The sequence below is a fragment of the Anas acuta genome, chromosome 6, assembly GCF_963932015.1.
Source record: "Anas acuta chromosome 6, bAnaAcu1.1, whole genome shotgun sequence".
Classification (NCBI taxonomy): Eukaryota; Metazoa; Chordata; class Aves; order Anseriformes; family Anatidae; genus Anas; species Anas acuta.
In genome coordinates this window covers 4,179,123-4,199,059 of record NC_088984.1, presented here as the reverse complement: position 1 = coordinate 4,199,059, position 19,937 = coordinate 4,179,123, and the positions used below count along the sequence as shown (strand labels likewise).

The window sequence follows — 19,937 nt, the reverse complement described above, 5'->3', positions numbered from 1 at the left end:
GGCCTGAGACTTAAAATCTCTGTACCCCAAACTACCACAGACACACATTTAGTCCTTGAAGTAACTTGAAGTACAAGCTGGCTGGGACAAATATCTCAAGTGTGACCAGAAGTTGCTACCAGACCAAAAGCTGGACTCCTGCAGAGTCATGACACTGCTTTCCACCCCTATTTCAGCAAAAAATGTCCCCAGCATCATGAGTTTTTTAAGAGTATAATCAAATTGCAGAATCATACTATCTCTATTTAGTACCGGTCCCACTGAAGCAAAGTTCCTGTTTGGTGGGAGGAGAGCTCCTTGTAATAGGAAAAACAATTGTGCCAGGTTTAATCAAAAGTGAAAAGGATCTGGTGAATGTTCCCTTTGAGCCACATAACCCACTGCTAATTTCAAGATGGGCTCTGAAACAAGGGTAATAAAAAACGTCCTTCATAGTAACTGAGGAAGACTGAAGAGCAACTGCAACTGCAGCTAATGCCAAAATCTGCAAGTCTGCTCTGTGCTACTGAAATGTTTTTCACCTACCTGGAAAGCAATAAAATAAGAGGTAGGGGAGGGAGGAGGGAATAAAATCCCACTACAACATACCAAGGGAAATATAGCCTCTTGACTACAGCCTTATCGCTTTTACTGTTCTCTAGAATTTCTTTCTCCTCCTTGACCTCTCCTGCACAAACAAATACATGGAGCTGAGGCGCAGACAACTTTTTAAAAACTAAAACAAGTAGGAAATTATTCACACTGAGGGATGGAAGTTTGTACAACATGCTTGGCAAACCTACCGGTCCCGGGGCGGGTGGATCAGATTCTGCCTGAACAGCCCCTGATTATTGAAGCACACTGATTGATCGAGGGGTTGTGCTCATTAACAAAGTCTTTACTTAACAATACCTTAACTGATTACTTAAAACTTCACAATAAATAGGTAGTTTTGACAGACTGGAGGCAATTTATGATGTGGAAAATGTACTGACCTGCTCACATCAGGAAACCTGACTGGAAAGTAAAGAACTTGGCACTTTGGTCTGATTATTTTTTCCAAATCCTTTGGTCTGTGGTCAGGAATCAACTTCATAAATTTTCCAATGGATGTAAGAAATGATTCCATATTAAAAGCAGAGTTGAACACCACAACATCAGCAACCAAACTGTAAAAAGTGGTTAAGAGTAATGAACACACTGCTGCTGCAAAAAGAATGGAGTTATTTCAAATGCAACGAAAACAGGATACACATTCTCATAGACAAAAGATATAAGTGGAATGTCAAGAAATGTCAGCTTTTTCAGGTCAATTAGAAGTAACATATATACCTTAATTAGAAATGTTCCGATTTCTGTCCATTTATACTTTGAAATATTTTCGAACTTTTTGTTAAAACACTGAATAAAAATATATTATTACCAATCAAAAGGAACAAATACAATTCTATCCATAGATCATGTTTTTATTCATAACATGGTAAGACTAATATTACCACCACTGTCTCTCAAAAAAAACCACTAAAAACAGATAGAAAAGGCACACTGTCATTTGACTTCAGTAGAATTAAACTTGGAAAAAGAAGGAAATTCCTTATGGAAAATCCTTTTACTGAAGGACAACTTACCTTTGGTTAACTTACCTTTGACTGACCAAGTGGGTCAGGTAGCAAGATCCTAGAGAATTAGAACTTTTTTTTAACCTATGCATGATAACCCTGATGAAAAGTGCATGCACTAAACAAAAAATTCATACTACATAGCACACAATATATATTAAAAAAAAAGGTTTGATATATTAATACTGATACACTAATACATATTGTGTTAATACTGATTAATACAATAATATTGATGTATTAAATATACATATATTGTTTATATATTTATATATTGGTCCTTAGTGCTGTGTTTTAAAACCAACCAGATCTAGAATTTTAAGATGCAGTTAAAATAATAATTTAGGAGTTATTTCTCAAATGGTTGGTCTGGGGAAAGCAGGAAGGTACCAAGCCCCTGCAATGCCCGCAGTGCATCCAGGCAGCTCCAATGAGCAATCACCTACGATGGCAAGCACACAGTGCTGCCGGAGGGAAGCGTGCTTTATGGCCTGTGGGTTTTCTCCCTGTGTTACACAGTTCAGCACAGACCCATGGGTTGTAAGATACATGGAGGACACTTGTGTGTAAGTCACTGGGCTGGTGAAAAGTATATTTGAGGTGAGAGCCTGTCATTCATCCTCACGGTCAAGAAAGAAAACTGACACTGCTCCCCGGAGCAGCAGGAGCCAGCAGGAAAAGCAAAAAACCACGGGAGAGAGAAATCATCCTTTTCAAGCAGGCCACGGGAGTCAAAATGTTTTCCGGAATCCCACACACTTCCCTGCCCGTGATTTTTTACCCTTTGCTGCCCGAGACTTTGCATCATTGCTGCAGCCACCTTCCTGCACTGACTTACAGATGGCACGAGGCAACAGGACCTCAGCTGCTCTGCTGCTAGCACGTAACAAAGGCTCCACACATCTCCACCTCTGCTCCTCTTGTACACTGAGCCTCGTCTGTCCAACTTTTTCCTGGAGGCTCTGCAGATCACTGCCAAATTAGAAAGCTCTTGTCAGCCCTGCAGCCCGAGCGGCTACAAGGAAAGGAGTTTCACCTTTGAAAAGTGTGATTTTATTGCCAGGGTTATATCAGCCCTTCGGAATCATTAAGGATAAAAAAAATCTTTCTTAATGATTGAAGAAGGTTCCAAGATTTCCAGTTTCAATTTTCTCCAAAACATATATGCAAACTGCACAGAAAGATACAATTGGAAATATACAGCTAGAAAGATGTATCTTGGAAAGATGTATTCTCGCATTTCTGGCATTTCTAACAGATTTGGAAGATGGCAAGATGGCATTTCTTTGCAGATGACCACTAGGTAGTTACAAACTATATAGAGGAGATGGCTGCTATTTGCTGTTAAAAATGGGGTTTCTGCAGCAACAAAAATGAAAGATGAACATTATATAATTACACTGAGAAGCTATTGGAGGCTGAAGGAAACAGAATGGAGCATCAACACAATTCATTTCTGGGGGGGTGAGGCAAAAGAAAATACTTGTATTATTTTAAAAATGCATGTTTTGAGGATAATGTATGTCAGCTTACAATAGAGGTGTGAAAAATAACTGCTCTAAGTAGTTGCCTCAGTGCCAGAAAAAGAACTTTTAACGTTGTAAAATCTGAAAACGGCTGCTACTATTTTCAAAAGGTCTTTTGCTCTCCTCTCCCACTCTACTCTCAGCAAGTGAAACGTGTTGTAAATGCAGGGGCAGCAGCAGCTACGGGATGGTCAGAGTACACCCAGATCATTTTCTGGGAATTTCAAGTATCAGCCAGCTTATATCATAACGATGCAAAAGCTTAACTTATATCTTAAAATGCTCAATCCCTAGTCCTAATAATTCTCCTAATAGCTGATAGGTAGGAAAGATCATTCAAATCAATTTGTTTCAGCTCAGTTTTGCTGTTTCACTTAGGTTTGTACAGAGTCTAACCACAAAGCTTTTCAGTGTTGCTGTTATTAACTTCTTTCATTAACTCAGATTCAAGAAATACATTTGTTTTTAGCAACAATAAAGGACCGCAGCCTTTAAAACGTCTGGGTATTTTAGTACTGCTCAATTTCTGAATACCAGATGAAAGAAATATAAGGATTTATCTGGTGTGTTTACTGCCCTCTCTTCACAAGAAAAGTGCTGCATTACATTTTAATTTCTGTTTATTTCCCTAAAACCCTCTATATAATTTCTGTTGGATGCAGTAAAAGCTATGGCCGAGCTGAAGATGCTTAGCTGGAGCTTTGCTAAGTGTACGTGAAACAAAGCATCTCGCTCGCTATGGCCAAGACACTGGGCCACGACGAGCAGGTAAGCCACAGCAAAGTACAGCTGGACTTTCATAAACTGAGATGAGTGCATTGAGTACATGGTTTGGGCCATAGCCCTTTTACCAGCAGCTCTTGGGGTCTCTGCTTGTACCTCTGTTTGCTACAGGCTCACCATTTGAACAGAGGAGGACTCCTTGGGCTGGCGATGCTGAACATCTGTACGTAGAAGGACACATTAAATAACACGGAGAGGTGCGAGAAACACGTACCATGAAAGAATCTGGTTGTATCCGTACTGAAAATCCCTTTCCTTCCAGTTCTGGACAGGATACGCCAATTGGTTCTCATGGAAGTAGAGGACCTTTTTCAATTTGCCCAGGTCAGGGCGCAGGGCAGCGAGTTCAGCCAGGTTAAGCACCGAGCTTGCAAAGAGGATCCTGCAAACAAGGAGAGCAGTGTTCACCGCCTGCGAGCCTGCTCGCAGGGGTCACCCCTTCCCCTTTGCCTCCCCTTCTCCCCCCCAAGAAAAACATAACCCCTATAGGGACACATCAATAGCTAAGCCTTAATACCATGTAGCAGCATTCGAAGTTTTGATCTCTTAAAAAGCAGCTGCTAAGAACCCAACTAGAAAAGCACTGAATCTCATTGGTCTTCCCGGCTCAGTTACAGAGAGATGCAAAATAAAAAAGCTGGATGGATTTTATTGAAAAAGGCAAGAAAAGCTGTATCTGAAGGACAAATGGAACAAAGATAAGGCTGACTAGGGAATACTTTGCTTGCCAGTTTCATTACACTTTACTTCTTTATGCAACCAACTACTGAAATTCAATATACGAGCAGGAATGGCACATGTTCGTGTTATGACATAAACCTTTTTGATTTATGCAGTACACTTATCTAGTGTTGTCTCTTTTTTTTTTTTTTCACCCTTTTCCTGTGTTTTATTTTCTCATTTTTATGAGGTATCCTATATAATGAAATGTTTGTATCCTTGCACCCCAGTCTCGCCACAGCACAATTCCACAATCCACAGCGTTGCTCACATCCTTCAGGTATATCAGGCAAGCACAAAGCTAACAAGCTGCTGTCTTAGCCTTTTATAACTAAATAGGCTATCAGAAAATGAATGTATTTAAATGCCTACTATAAATTCGTGACCCTGCTGAAACCAGTGGTGAATTTCCCCCAATTTCTCCACGAGTGTTTTGTCCCCTGCCTAGCACAGCTTTCAAATAAACTGATGTCTGAAGCTACAGAGAGCTGCAGACATTCATGGTAAAAAATTCTCATCAAAAACATTTAAAAAATGAGATCAGGCATTTTATTGTACATAAAACATTAAGCTTTCATATAGTTCTTTTAAATGTAGAACATTTCTGACTTGTTTTTGCTATGCACCATTTTTAGTAGTTCAGATTCAGAATTTGATGTATGAAATGTTTAATTCTTTTAAAATCTTTTCAATTTCTTCCTATTTTTGCATAGATTTTAGTGTTCAAGATTCCTACCAAGCTGCCATCACTGATATTATAAACTTCCAACTCTGGCTGACAAAACTTGTGCGTTTCCCCAAAGAACCATAAATAAATAAATAAATATAAATATATATCATTTTATCACCTAGGCTAATATGCACTGTCTTTAGGTAATCTGCATCCAGAGGACAAACACTTCCTAGAGAACAGATCCTGTATCCATCTTAATCAACGTGAGTCGATGCTAATCTGGAAGGCTTACCCAAGTACGAGATGAATGTTATTGCCTTGTTCATCAAATATTTGGTTTTTCTAAAGGGACTCTCAAACAGAATGGCAATTAAGATACGAGCACTGGTTTATTATGAGCCGTACAAAGACCAAAAAATAGTTTTAGGTAAGTTGTCACTTCTTTGTCACAAGGAGTAACAAGTGACCTGCGGAGCTCACGGTGGCCTGGTGGCAGATTCAGAGCAGAGGTTTGGAAATCAAAGTTCCCTACGGGTGGTACAATGCGTCTGCCCAGAGATGGTTGGGAGTGAGTTTAAGGAGACAATGAAAACCAACAGGAGAAAGCACGTGCCACATACTCTACAGATAAGATTAACAGCTACATGGGAAGATGGTGGCTATTTCTGGGGTGCGTCATACCTTAACCATCCTTTCCATTCCACTGATTTCTCCAAAAACCTCTTTCTGTGATGAGTTCGGGAGAAAACTGAGCTGATGCAGGACAGCACCTATGCACTCGGCTGCATTTGAATGAGGAAAGGAAGAAAAGAGATGGCTCGTTGGGACTAAAGGTAGGGAAAGCAGAGCAGGACATGAAGGGAAGGGTGGGAAGAGCATGGAGAGGGTGTCAAGGTCAAGGGGACAACTGGAGAGACAAGGGCAGTGGGGAGCACGATGAGAAATGAGAACAGAGATCCAAGCTTGGGCACCACCACTTGGCTCTGAAATACCTGAACCCACTCAGATGGACAAAGGAGTACCTATCAGAGGGAGATGAGAAAGGTGGTTATATCCACGGGAAAGGAAAATAATCCTTGTGGTACTGGTTTAGACAAACTGAAGGAATCCAGCAGCAGCAGCAGAGAGCTGCAGGCTGGCTTTAGTAAGGCAGGAAAGGACAGAAGAAACTTGCAAAGCTTGCAAGAGGTAGACCTAAATTTTCTACAGCATAACTGGGAAGTGCTAAGAATTAACAAGCTGATCACTTATAAACAAATAAACCAGCTCATAAATAAACCAGTGTCAAGAGAAAATTGTTGCAATTACTAGCAAATTCAGCTTTAGAACCTGGAATGACACTGCTTACGTTTCTTACGGCAAAAAAAGTGTCGAATTGGTAACGGCACCAGAAAACGCCCCCCTCATCCACCTGCAGCTCTCGGCGCTTCCAGGACTGACGGCCACAAACACGAGCTGCTCTCCTGTTTGTTTCTCTGCCGGCATAAAAGCTGCTAACTACCAGCAATAACCAATTTCTTCGGCTTTGCAAGCCTAAATAACACCTGACAGCCCGAGTCACCGCGAACATGCCCAGGGAGCAGCCGTGGACGTGGCTAATGGACTCACGCAGGGCACTGGAGGATATGCTGCGCTGCATTTCCACTTAACACCTATTACAAGGGGAAGAAGGGAAAGTTTATTATAATGTAACGTGCGACATAAATATATGTCAGTTGTCATTCCGTGTGACATCAACTTCCATTTTACCTCGGGTGATTATTTAAGCAATAAATCCTAACAAGGTGAGCTTTCTGTATCCGGGAGGTAGAGACACAAGGTGATAGCAAGAACGCTCCCAACATGATAATTCCTGACAGCTGCTGCTTGAGCACAAGTTAAATTGAACAGTTTATCTCAGCATAAAGATGTTATAAGGTTTTATGTTTAATTTAAAAAAATTAACATAAAACCCAGAGAAAGCAGAGTTAGGCAATCTTTCACAAACATGACATACTACAATCACTGTATAAGCTGGATTAGTACTTATTACCATGCTACTAGAGAATTAAGCTGTTTTTAGACCACCAAAGAGCTTTAAATTGCAACTTTTGTCTCTGTAAGAGAAACCTATATTTAAAACGTCTGCTAAATTCAAATTAACTGCTACATCATTAACTCGCCACCTCACAAAAAAAAAAAAAAAAAAAATTAAACTGCCATTATAGCATCCTTATCTAGGCCTATCGTATAATGGACGCGGGACCCCTCGCTAAATACATGGAGTAGCTCGTCACAAAGCTGAAGGTCACGCTGGTAACGCCCCAGCTGTCCCCTCCGAGATGTCCCCAGGCTCTTCCCACCCCCAGGCCCGTGGCACGCACAGCAGCACTGGTGCCTGGAGCCCAGCCAGCTTTCGGGGCCACCATCCGCACAAGCCCTGGTCTTACGCTAAGCCTGTGCTTAATTCGAAGCACTTAATAGCCCGCCCGACTTCTGAGGGCCTACTTAGGTGAATTAAGTTAAGCGTGTGCTTAATTTATACAAATATTCAGGGGAGGGAGGCTGGGCACGCTTGCAGACTCAGAGCTGGGATGCATACGGAGAGCAACCTGACCTTTGCTGTTGTCTTTCACGTTATGTTACTCCAAAGGACTGAAAAGCCGTAAAATTAAAAATAAAAAAATGAAAGGTTTTTTATATTACCACTAGACAAAATGCCTGATACAGGTTTCCATTTACATCAAGCAAATTATAGAAGTGAAGGTGCTAAAGTATATTTATTTTGTTTAATAAATCTTCTTCATGTCACGTAACCATGATTTACTCTTTTATGAAACTGCCCTAAATCTTTCAATTAAATTCCCATGCAACCTAACTAAAAACACATTTCGCCTTCCCCCCTGGGAGACCACACAGCGCATATTTACCTATCTGTGGATCTAGAGACCGAACTGTCTGATTCCCTGCATTTATAGCACGGAGTGGGTTTAAAGCAGCAGCCGATGTGTACTGGGACCGTTCCTGGCGTCGCCGCACAGGTACCCTGCAGCCAGCCCTGCCTGGCAAGGGAGGATTGCTGGAGGGTGAGAGCCCACGGCGGCAGCCCCGACTCTCCTGCACTGCAGATGAAATCAAAGTCCGTGAATCCGTGCTGCAAAACATCCACATTCACATCAAACTGAGTCTACGATTGAAGATGCGGCCGTCTATGATTTCCTGATGTTTCAATTGGAAGGCCTAACGCCGCGTAGCACACAGCTTTAGACCCTCAGGCCATTCCCCAAAAGTGGCTTTATTCTGGGTGGGATGTGGGGCCCCGTCACACTGTGCTGCCCCCTCAAACCTCTGCAAAGAGCCACGGAGCAAGCAGAGGACGAGAAGCGTGACCAGAAGCAGTCACCTTGAGAAACACAAGTTTCACGTGGTGCCTTCAAGCTCCCCAAGGACAAACCCCAGGGCTTTGGTTCCTCCATCTCATCACCAGCATGCAGCCCCCTTGCTTTCAGCCCAGCAACTGAAGACAAGTCCACGGATTTGGCTCAAAGTTATTTTTCAAGCGTAAACTGTACATCAAACGGCATTATTAATGTGTGCAATATTAAACAGAGCGGTTGTTTTCATTTATTACCACACACGTTTTTATACGATCAACTTGCAGAAGTTGCATTTTTATCACTGTATCAAGAATCCACAAATTGTAATCAGACAGAAAATGCTCTTCCATTTTCCATTAAACAATAGATGACTCTGAATTTCTGAATAATAAATACTAATAAATGGTAATATATGACCGTATACAATATAATAAAAATAAATTAACTCCAATGTTTTTGACATGGAATGTACAAATGTCAAAAATGCTTATAGATATGATAACATATATCTCATAAATTAAGTTTTAATAGATAGAGCATAATTTGAGATGTTTACAGAAATAATTAAGTCTTACTATTTTAACGGTCTTTATTTTTCAGAACAAATCACAAGGGTTGTCATGCCTTTCATCTTAATTAGGCCATGTGTTTGTCTTATTTATTTGTTGTGTATTTTCATAAACGTTTACAAATATTAATCGTAAAGAAAAATATTTTTTCCTCTTGCAGTAATTACTATACATACATATAGTACACAGCAATGGATTTTCATGGCTGCCACCAGCTCAGTAGTTTGGGATTTGGGGCTTGTCTTGTATATTAAAATGCAGCAGAAATTAATACTTTGTTTTGAACTCTCGCTACCAATCTCCTTTTGATATTTTTATTCAAAAAACACTCCCTCATTTTACAGTACACTACTTTGGACTGCGGTTGAAATTCTTTTCCCTGCCGTGACAGACCTTAGCTACATTTTCCAAAAGAATTTACTACCTAGAAATCAAATTTTCCCATTTGTTGTATATACCAAATCCCAAACAACGCTCTAAGCCATCTGTATGAACATCTGCCATGTGATGTACCTGGAGCAGAGGGGGCTGCATGTCCAGCCCCATTACTGCAGGTCCCATCCTTCCCTGCCTCTCCCCCCATGCTTTCAGCCCTCTGTTATGCCCCCAGGTAGGATGTCCCAGAGCCCCCACTCTCAACCCTCTGGCCTCACTGACGTTATTCACCAAGAGTAGGTATATAAAATAGCAATTCTCTCACCTTGACAATAATCAAGGGGCTACACAAATGCAGTATTTCATTTGTAAATTATGTAGGTTCTCTGTCAATTCCTTCTTATCCCCATGAATGTTTATCTCGACTAAACAAAGTGTTTTCATAAAATAAAACCTCAAAAACCCATTTTGGGGGGCCAAATTCCTAGCTTGACACAACTATTTGAGAACTAGTCTGAAACACCAGTATTTTCTATTTAACTCGAAAGATGCTGGAAATGATGTGAAAGCAGTTAAAACTACTTTTCTCTTTAACACTGAGAAGTGAGCTTCAAAGAGGCTCTTTGAAAGAGAGACTTTTTAGGGAGGTGTCCTGTTTTGTTTGGATTGCTTTGGTTTTTAGGCAACAGCACTGAGGCTTCTTCAGTTTTATTAAGTGTGTGGTACTATTTTCTTTCCCTGATTTGTAATTAAATTTGGCTTCAATTAATTACTGACAGATGCACATTCTTACTTTAGTGGCCAGATTGTTCACCATGGGCTACGTCGGCCTCTCCGCTTCCATGAAGAGAGAGGTCGAGACCAAGCAGCTCTTGCTGCAGCGATGGGGGGAAGGAGAAAGCCACAAATCCACATCACCTTCCTCGTTCAGACCTCACACTGTCGGCACTAAATAATGAAGGAAAAGCATTTTATTAGACCAGAACATAAGCAAATCAGTAGCCAGCGGTGGATGGCTTATGAGAGACGTACAGACTAACTCTGCTCAAATATATGCTGTGAGATATATTCAAAGGTAAGAAGCAAGAAAAAGAAAGCACAAGAAAAAGAAGACAACTATTTAACTAAGGGTGAATATACAGGATGTAGGAATGTATCATGAGAAGACTTTTTTAAAGGAAAAGACTTATAAAACTGGTGTTCTACTCAAACTAACCAGGTAACACTTGAATGGCATTGTTTACTGCTTTAAATTCTGCACATTCATTTCACTGGGTCTCTTATCTGTCTAATTCTGGAACAAAAAAACAATACGTCAAATTACTGGCATGCAAAATGCAATTGTTCCTACCACCCAAAGGGTGGTGCACATCGTAACACTGCTCGTCAGCAGCAATGCTAAAGAGGAAACATTGAGGACATCTACTTCGTATCAGATGGTGCATACTGAAAGGGGCTTGAGATGTCCTTTAAATGAAGAAACAGGTATTTTTTCTAACTTTATCTGTAATGACTCCAATGTTTTTTTTTTGTCATAGTGGTATACACTCAGTGCATGGGTACATACAGTGCATATACACGATGCTCTGTGCAGTGTAGAGCGCCCTTACACACAGACCTTCTCCTGAGCCCTGTGAAGACAAGACTTAAATGGCAACACCACGTCAGGGCTGGAATGCAGAATGTGAATGGAGGAGTTGCCGTGCAGGTTTCTCCACGCCAAGGGAATGATTTCTATCCAGGAAGCTGCCAAGTAACTGAGGGAAGCGACTGAGCATTTCCAATCATTGGAGACGCAACATCCTGAGCACCTAGAACTGGAAAACTCCAAATCTTTCCTTCATTATAAAGTGCAACAAGTACAATTTTCTCACTGAACTCATCTTTGTGTTGAATATATGCTTCCACGTGAATATGTACGTTGAGACTTCAGCAAATTTCAAAGCGTGGTGATTTTTTTCGTGGTGCACAAGTTAGCTAACTAGCATAGTATTACGCACTTGAACTGCTCCGGCATGGGAGCTTCCAGGCATCCCCACTACAGGAGCAACACGGGAAGGGCATGGTGCCCCAGAACTGAGCCCCTGCCCCTTGCTCCTGCTGCGCACTCTGCAAACAGGAGGTGGAAAACAGCAGAATGTGACAACTTGAACGTTTTTAAGAGGAGTGAATTCCTTCCCTTGTCCTTCTTGCCTTGACCGGTGGCTGGGAAAAAGTGACTGACTTGAAGCCAAAGAAGCTGATAAATGCAGAGGCTCTTCAAAGGCAGGGTAATAGCTTCTCTTACAGTGATGGAAATGGATCCAGGATGACAAAGAGACAGTCAGCATCGTAGATACACGGTCTTCACTGCGAGTGAGATGGATTTATCCCAATCAAGTGGAATCAAACTCAGTACAGCACACAGCCACCCACCAAAACCAGTGAGAGTTTCACCTAAGAAAGGCATCCATGAATGGACTCACTGATGAATGAAAGGTGAAGCAAAATAATGGCCAATTCCCCTTTATTTTAAAAAGCTTTGGCAAACTCAAAGCTCAAATCTTTTCCCAATTTTCACATTTACACATTTTATATTTTAAAACAACAGAAAACCCATGCACTTTGCACAATCGCAGAGAAGATGGGCAGGGTCTCAGCAGACCGGTTAGCAGTTTTACATTTCGAGTGCCCCCAAAATTCTGTTCTCCAAAACATTCCCGACTGCCACCTGTTTTGTATGTTGCTTTAGGCGCTTTGATATGTAAACACTTTTTTTTTTTTTTTTTTTTGCAATTTTCAAGACAATCACTAAAAGGACCTTAGTTTTCTTAGCGAATGGATTTCAGATTTTAATAATATTCCATGGTTATGATTTCATCTCAGATAATCTATAAACGTCAAGTCCCTCTAAAAATATTTTTATGGAAGCTAATGCTCTTGCAGCTAGTTTTCACACAAAAAAATCCCATTGCACAGTATCAACCAAGGCAAAGCTACTGCTTAAGAATGGGGACCTCAAGAAAAGCAGGATTCTTCCCAGAAAACTAATACAGCCCTCGAAAAAACTCAGACTGTCATAAAACCTGAGCAGCTGGCAACTCTGTCACCATGAAGTATCCATATGGAAGACCGAGATGTGTCAAACTACCCAAAACGAGTTTGGATAGTGCAGAAGATGGAATAAATAATTCAGTATCTTCAACACTTTCAACAGCAGGTAGTAGATATGCTACCTGCTTCCACAACGTGCCAAAATGTAACATGCGAGTGAGAGCGAGAGAGAGAATGTGAGTATCTCCAACCTGTTTTCATGAGGAGATTTTGCTCGAGGAAGTTCTCTTTTTAGAGGCATATGATCCGTATCAGATGTTTGTCAGGAGCAGGCAGCACTACAGAACATTAGGAATAACTTAGTAACTTTAATATATATTCAGAAAGTGCACACTGCCTCATACATTTCTATCTATCTCTATATATGTGAGTATCTAAACCAAATGCAGGAAAAAGATCAGGGAAGTGCAAATATTTATTTTTCCCCCTCACACTTCTATAATGCAAGTTGCTGTGGCGTAGTGACAACCTTCCTGCCTTAATACCAACCGAGCAGACCATTCGGGATGATCAGCCGAACTTGCAATCAGAACTACAATTTACATGTTTCTGCTCTGTGTGCATGCAACAGCTCCACCATAAAACTGTACTTCGCAGTGCCAGTCTTCTTCCTTCTTGTAACAGCGACACGCTGGCATATAAACATACACTGTTTATACTTACAGAAGATAAAGCAACACTTCTGTTGCCTAAGAAATTAAAATACAGCCATTTCGTGCTTTAGAATGACACACAGATGCGTGTGTTGTAACAAATAAATAAAAAAGCTCAACTAGAAGAGAGGTGCACGTCAGGGCACACTAGGCAGAAGCCTGCAGGAGAGCAGCGCTCTCTGATTTGGTCAAAATCAAGTGTGGTAACTTTCAAATACGAGCATGGGGCAACTCAATTGCTCACCAGCCCCAGGGACAAGGGCCACTGCAGCATCTCGCAGTGCAGTTGGTCCTCCAGCTCCTCCTGCACGCAGAAGGTGATGCTCACAGGGATGAAGGCTGCAGGAAAATCCCTCTCACCGCTAGGTACCAAACCCCCACGGGGAGATGTTTCTCATCCAGCACTTCACCAAACACCTGGGGACAGCGGGTAGAGCAACATTCAAAAGCAAAAAATAGGGAAAATTTCAGTCTTTGACTACTGCACGGTATTTTCAGCCACTAGTCTTTCCTTCAAGATCATTTCTGAACTTGGTAAAGCCCATACTCGCTACCAGACTTGAACGATTACACCGAAATGGCTGAATGGCCAAATGAAGTGAGATTTTCAAAGAAGTGAGACAAACACTCTCCTAAATTCAAAAGCTGCCAAGCATATTTCATCAAACTTTCAAAAAATAATTGTTTTGTCTGTTCTGAATTAAGCTGTAAGTGCTTTAAGAGAGGTTTCTCTACAAACATGGCTAAAGATCACAAAGGGGAGCATTTGGATTGAATGGAACCCTTCATTCGTGTATTTCTTAAATAAAACTTGCAACATGCCTGGCATATACCATAAGCTGATTTATTTCCATTTACGTAACGTGTTTTTTAAGTGTAATCTGAATTGATGCCCTATTGCTTTATTTCACGTTATCACAAGAGGCCTTTCTCTGTAACACTACCAGCAAAAGGGAAGGAAAAAAAAAAAAAAACCTCTCAGCTTTGCAGCCTGGGCGAGGCAGCTCCCTCTGCGACGTGGCTGGAGCTGCTCACACGGCACGTGGGGACCAGCGCAAGGACTCGCAGAGCAGTGCAGAATTTGAAGGGAACGTGATAAACTTACAGCAAGAGCACTTAGCAGCTCTGGATCCGAAGCCTTTTTGAAATGTTCTCCAGGTCCTGGCTCAAAGTTCTGCAGATTTGACCACCGGCTGTTACGTTACAGTCATGTTTGGTCAATTTTTACAATATGGAGACAATCCCCAAGTAAGAAAACCGAACCCCAATGCTGCAACACTGAGATCTGCCCCCGGTGGAAAAATCTAAGAATAAAGTAATACTCTAAAAATAATGCTTTTAGGCCTCCAGATACTTTAAAATTCTTTTCCCAACTTATCTCATATGCAACCATGGCATTGTAAAGCTTCCGAAATCATTTTATGATCAAATAAAGCACCCAGCACTGAATGCCCATTATTCCCCAGTAACATGTAAGAGAAATACCAGGGTGAGAAGAATATACCAGACACTTTCTAATCTTTAAGATTCAGAAACTGAGGCCCAAGCTTGCTTATCGAGGGCCATGAAGAGAATCAGTGCCACAGTGAGAACTCGGGAGCCCAAGCCAGAGTTGAAGATAAGAGGAAGTCACGGTCTGGTGATTTAATCAATCCCTATATTATCATGTCACTCTGCCTACATATCTTACGGACCCTGCTCACCACGGTACCTGACAGACTTCCTGAATGAAATGTTATCTTCATGAGACCATGCGGAGTGATTCAGTAGTTTCAGATATCACATTTTCAGGCATAGATAGTATGTGTGTATGCACATATGTTTGTATGCATTCACACACGAACATAAGTACAGAGACAACACGTATCTATAGTACATAGATTTGTATTTGTTATACCCGTTTCAATACATAGATTTACTCACACTTCCATCAAATTCCACAATGCAACTGTGAAATGCTATATTCTGAATTAAGCCATTAAACCGTGGCCAGGAAAATTGTTGACAACAGCTAATTTGTTATTGGGAAAAGATCGTGCAGCTCTCTGCCACAGAAAGCTAAAAATCTGTTCGAGGTGTCTGGTCGACAAGCTTTCGTATCTGCAGACACGGAGCGAAGTGAAATATTTTTGGTCAAGGTCTCCAAATAACACAGTTTTTCCGGTGATGCCTTTGGACTACATGCAAAACCTTTCAGGGACTCTTGAAAAGGAAACTTTGCTCAAGCTGTTTGTCAAGATGACCGGAGATACTCTTTGGAAAGTATTTCAAAAAGAGTTCTGGACCATTGGTAGTTGCACAATCATATGGGATTAATTTTCTGTATATATCTCTACATAGTGCTGGATGAAACAAATTAACTTTAAAATTCAAAGATCTTTACACAGCCCTGTGCTCTTAGGTACAGATATTTAAGCAATCTCTACTTCCTGTCAAACACTGAAATGGATATTAAATTACATGAAATTATTAGGGAAAAAAACCTAGCACGATTTCTGTTCTACTTTCTTTGTTAGCTCCTGCATCTTGCTATTTCTCGCACTGAGTGTAAGAGATAATTTATTATTATCTGTGATTTTAATGCCTTCCTCAATTAAAACACTATGTGTGTGCTGGACGTACAAGGACGCCTCTGAAGCCCAGATGCAGTCTCACAAGGGTCTGCCAGAGGAGTTAACTCCAATACCTGGCTCAAGAAACCAGCATTCATTTACCTTGCTCCTTTCTGCAGCATCTTGAGACGATTTCAAGATGTCATCTGTTCATCCACTTTTCTTTCTTTTCTTAAAAAGAAATGAATAAGCACACGCAAAAGGGGAAATGTGACCATTCCTGGCTAAACCCAAACCCCCAACTTGGCCCTGTGACCACCACCCAGAGGTGCTCAGCACAGCGGGAGCCACCCCAGCCTGCGGGCACACCAAGAGGGGGACGTTCTCATCTAGACTTCATATGTGATAGTAAAGAAAGGAACGCATTAAGGTCATTTTTGTCTGTTTTTTAAAAAAGAATATATGGGAAATCTCCCTCTCCCTCTTTCTGCGGGACCTGTGGATTGATGCAAGCCAGTAGAGGAAGTATAAAAACTTATATTCTTTCTTCCTTCTTGCTCCTGTGCTTGGACAAATTACATGTATTGAAGGAGGAGCAGGGCATTTGTGAAAGAATATAAAAAATTACACCCGTTGGGGATTACACAGTGCAGTGTCCTGAACTGTCCCACAGCAGACCACCTTAGGGCTACTGTTTCAAGTAAAAATTAAACATTACACAGAAACAGTTCAAGGTTGACATTTCCCAGCTTTGTGTCAAGTTACATTATTTGAATGAATCTCAACTTTTTAAAACATCAAAACAGCAAAGAAAAGCAGATGAGGGCCGTATAAAAAAAAAAAAAGGAAATAAGACTCTTACTAGAATCAAAACAGCCACCCAAGTTGAGTATTAACAGTGGTAGGATTAGGTAATGATGTCTTTAAAAAAAATGCCATCCACTCTTTTTATTGCAAATTTAATATGAGAAATGCTTATTACTCTATTAGCAATTCTTACCCACTCCCTTTCTCAGGTTGCACACATCAGTTTTTGCACGCCTGTCTCACAAGAGTCACTGGATTAGGCTGAACCCAAAAGAAAGCCCAAGGTTTACACACAGCTGCTCTCCAAACCAGCACCAGGCTCAGGGTCCGGAGTTACACAGAGCAGCTATGGCTCGACCCTACTAAATACAGCCCCAAAAGTACAGGAGCAGCTCTTCAGACAGATGGAAAAAAATATGCAGGATTTTTATCTAAGTTACCCTAGAAATCCTATGCAGTCTTTAATAACAGAAAGCACTCAACCGCCCTCTTCTCTCAACTCCCAAGCACTTACAGAAAGCCTGTTCTTAACCCTTCTGCGCAGACCAGAATTCCCTTTCATCTTCCATTTATTTTCATTTTTACCTGAAAGGGAGAGAAGAGTTGGGCTTTTATGCACAACAAATGAACGGGACTTTGTTGCAGTCTATTAGATTGTGGTCTGCTTCTACGGACAGGAATGCATACCTGAATTTCTGCAAAAATAACAATTTTGCCCTTCTGATTTAAGTATGGCATATATTTAATGTAATGTTCATCCCTATATGTTCTCACTGTTTAAGAACTCGGTGCAGGTGTTATTAATAAAATAAATTTATTTTTAAAAAGGATGCTATTCTATAAGCTTTGAAGCTCACACATAGTCTAACTTAACCCAGCTTTGGCTCATCTGGTCTTTAAATGACTTCTTTCATGTGGTCAGCCCACGAGCCATACGTACTGCTGCTCAATCACGCCACTGTACATCGTCAGCGTGAGGATGATTTGCATGATTTGCATTTCCTGTACCATTTGAGCTTCAATGAGCTCTAAGCACCACGTACAAAAGAAACCACTGCCAAGTAATGCAAAGATTTTAGTTAAACCAGATGAGACTATTTTAGTCAGGCTGCCAATAATAAAAAAAAAAAGTCTCAGGGATATCCTGTTAAATAAGGATTTATTTGTAGGGAATCTGAACCTTAGATGAGTAGCTACATTTAAAAAATAAAAGTTGCATGAATTCCTTAATAAATACGGCCTAACAGCAAATAATTCAGTGAGAATATTTTTTTCAGTGTTCCTAAGGTTTTGGCACCGCATTATGTTACTAATTTATTTATTTAATAGCACATAAATGGGTTCTGATTACATTAGTTTTCCTAGTATATAAAACTAAATGTAATTAAACTGAATTAACTGATTGCTAGTTAAATCCCTCCCTATGAAAAAAATCTTTTATTTTATCACAAATGATCAATAAAAGCTGTTGGACGAATAACTATGATAGAAACAGCATTACAGTGGGCTCAATGAATAAGTACGAAAGTGTAAAAAAAATGTACCAGAGCCTCGTCGTCATGAAAAACAGAGACAGATGGGGAGACAGACCTATATGATGCTACAAATAGCAGAATATCTTGTAAGGATTTCAACAAATGTTTTAAGACCTAGTCAAAATTTGAAAAACTACAGATTTGCTTGCGGTGCTGTATTTAAGTTCACCTGAAATCCAAGCTATAAAATAAGCATTGCATGTATTGTCAAAGTTTCAGAAATCACAAGAAAAATACAGAGCATCCTTTGAGTATCTGTAAGATCTCTTCCAGATAATCACACAATTAGCGATGCCATTGTTGAGCATAAGCCCTGCATTAGCTGATAGTACAAAAATGATTCGGAAAGTTTGCTTTAATAACTACTTTAAGAAACCTGCCTGAGGTGTAGCCCATTCCCAAGTTAAAAACAGAAGGTGTGAACACAACCTTCACGTGCAATATTGCATTTTACAGCAAGTCTCTGCCTAAACTGGGAGATGAATTCAGTCACTAGAAAGATTAACATCTAATAGCATGCTGATACGGTGCACAGCATCTGACCAGCTGAGGGGCGTTCATCACGTACGCCTGATAGCAAGGGAAGGCAGTCTGTTAGAGCTCTGAAGGAATCTGCATATAATCATGCGTAATGAAAACCACAGCAAACTCCCATTGCTGCTCTTTCCAGAGGACATTCATTCTCAGAACATTAAGTTGCGTCTTCATTTTTCCTGATTGTTGAAATGTTACCAAATATAAGACAAACATAAGCTATTACCAAAGGGTTAAATCCTGTCTGGAATACAAAAAAAAAAAACACTTTATCCATTGCTGTCTGCAAATACACAGTCAAGAGCATCATAACAGGTATAATTCTATGCTGTGGCTGTAAAATATAGTAATAGAAGTGGTCACCATATTAAAAATGCATTCTGTCATTTTTCCACTTAGAGATCCCCTGTACAATGCTCTTATTTAAAGGTCAGCTAATTTTATTATGGAAAGTAACTAATAACCTTTATTAATTCTTAGGCTCGCAGATTTCTAGCACGTCAACCAAATAAATAATACATCGAGGAAATACAATACGAACCAAGCTGTTGAATACAGCCTCTATCGTGTGGGCAGAAAAAAAGTAATCTGTATTTGCAACAGACAAAAAAGGTCAGTAGAAATTTAATAATTTTTTTTTTTGTTCTGGAAATTAGAAAAGCTTGTATAGATGGAGCTTTTTAACAGCGATTCTGCTTATGCTCCTCCATGGTCCAAAATACCCAGAGCATCTAATGAGGTGCTAAATGCACTAATGTTTAAGCACTACCAATAATCCCCAATGTCATACAGCACCTTTTCTGATCATTTTGGACATGCCCCACATTGGAGCATCTAACTGAGAATTCTGCTCACAAACTTTTCTGCTGAGTCTAATTTAGTGACTAAAGAACATGAAAATATCAAAGTTAAAAATGCATGCATTTATATTTTATCCTCGTGACATCTCCTGTATGGAAAGTCCTATTAATGTTGTGCACTATATAAAATGATTCAAGAACATCCACGGTTTTATTAGGCGTTTTTGTTTTACATAAGTGGACTAGAATGCAGTACTATTCATTATCAGCCTTTCCCAGCACACTGTTTTTGGTTAGTTTGCTCCCAAGAAACATTACTGGGCTTGAGCCTAAAAATAGATTGCTATTTTTGGCTATTTAATC

At 40.4% G+C, this 19,937-nt stretch overlaps 1 protein-coding gene across 36 annotated transcripts in view; it reads right to left on the bottom strand.

The window, feature by feature from the left end:
* The window catches only part of GTDC1 (glycosyltransferase like domain containing 1), a 182,132-nt gene that overhangs the window by 87,788 nt on the left and 74,407 nt on the right, over window positions 1–19,937 (bottom strand). For 32 of the 36 annotated variants that reach the window (XM_068687068.1, XM_068687048.1, XM_068687075.1 and 29 more), the window contains 2 exons: window positions 4,122–4,289; window positions 975–1,148 (listed from right to left, as the gene is read on the bottom strand). The exons of 2 other annotated variants lie outside the window; for them this stretch is intronic. In XM_068687068.1, coding sequence (XP_068543169.1) covers window positions 975–1,148; window positions 4,122–4,289 — 342 coding nt within the window. The remainder of the gene's footprint in view (window positions 1–974; window positions 1,149–4,121; window positions 4,290–19,937) is intronic. 2 more of the 36 variants (XM_068687046.1, XM_068687047.1) reach the window with 1 other exon arrangement.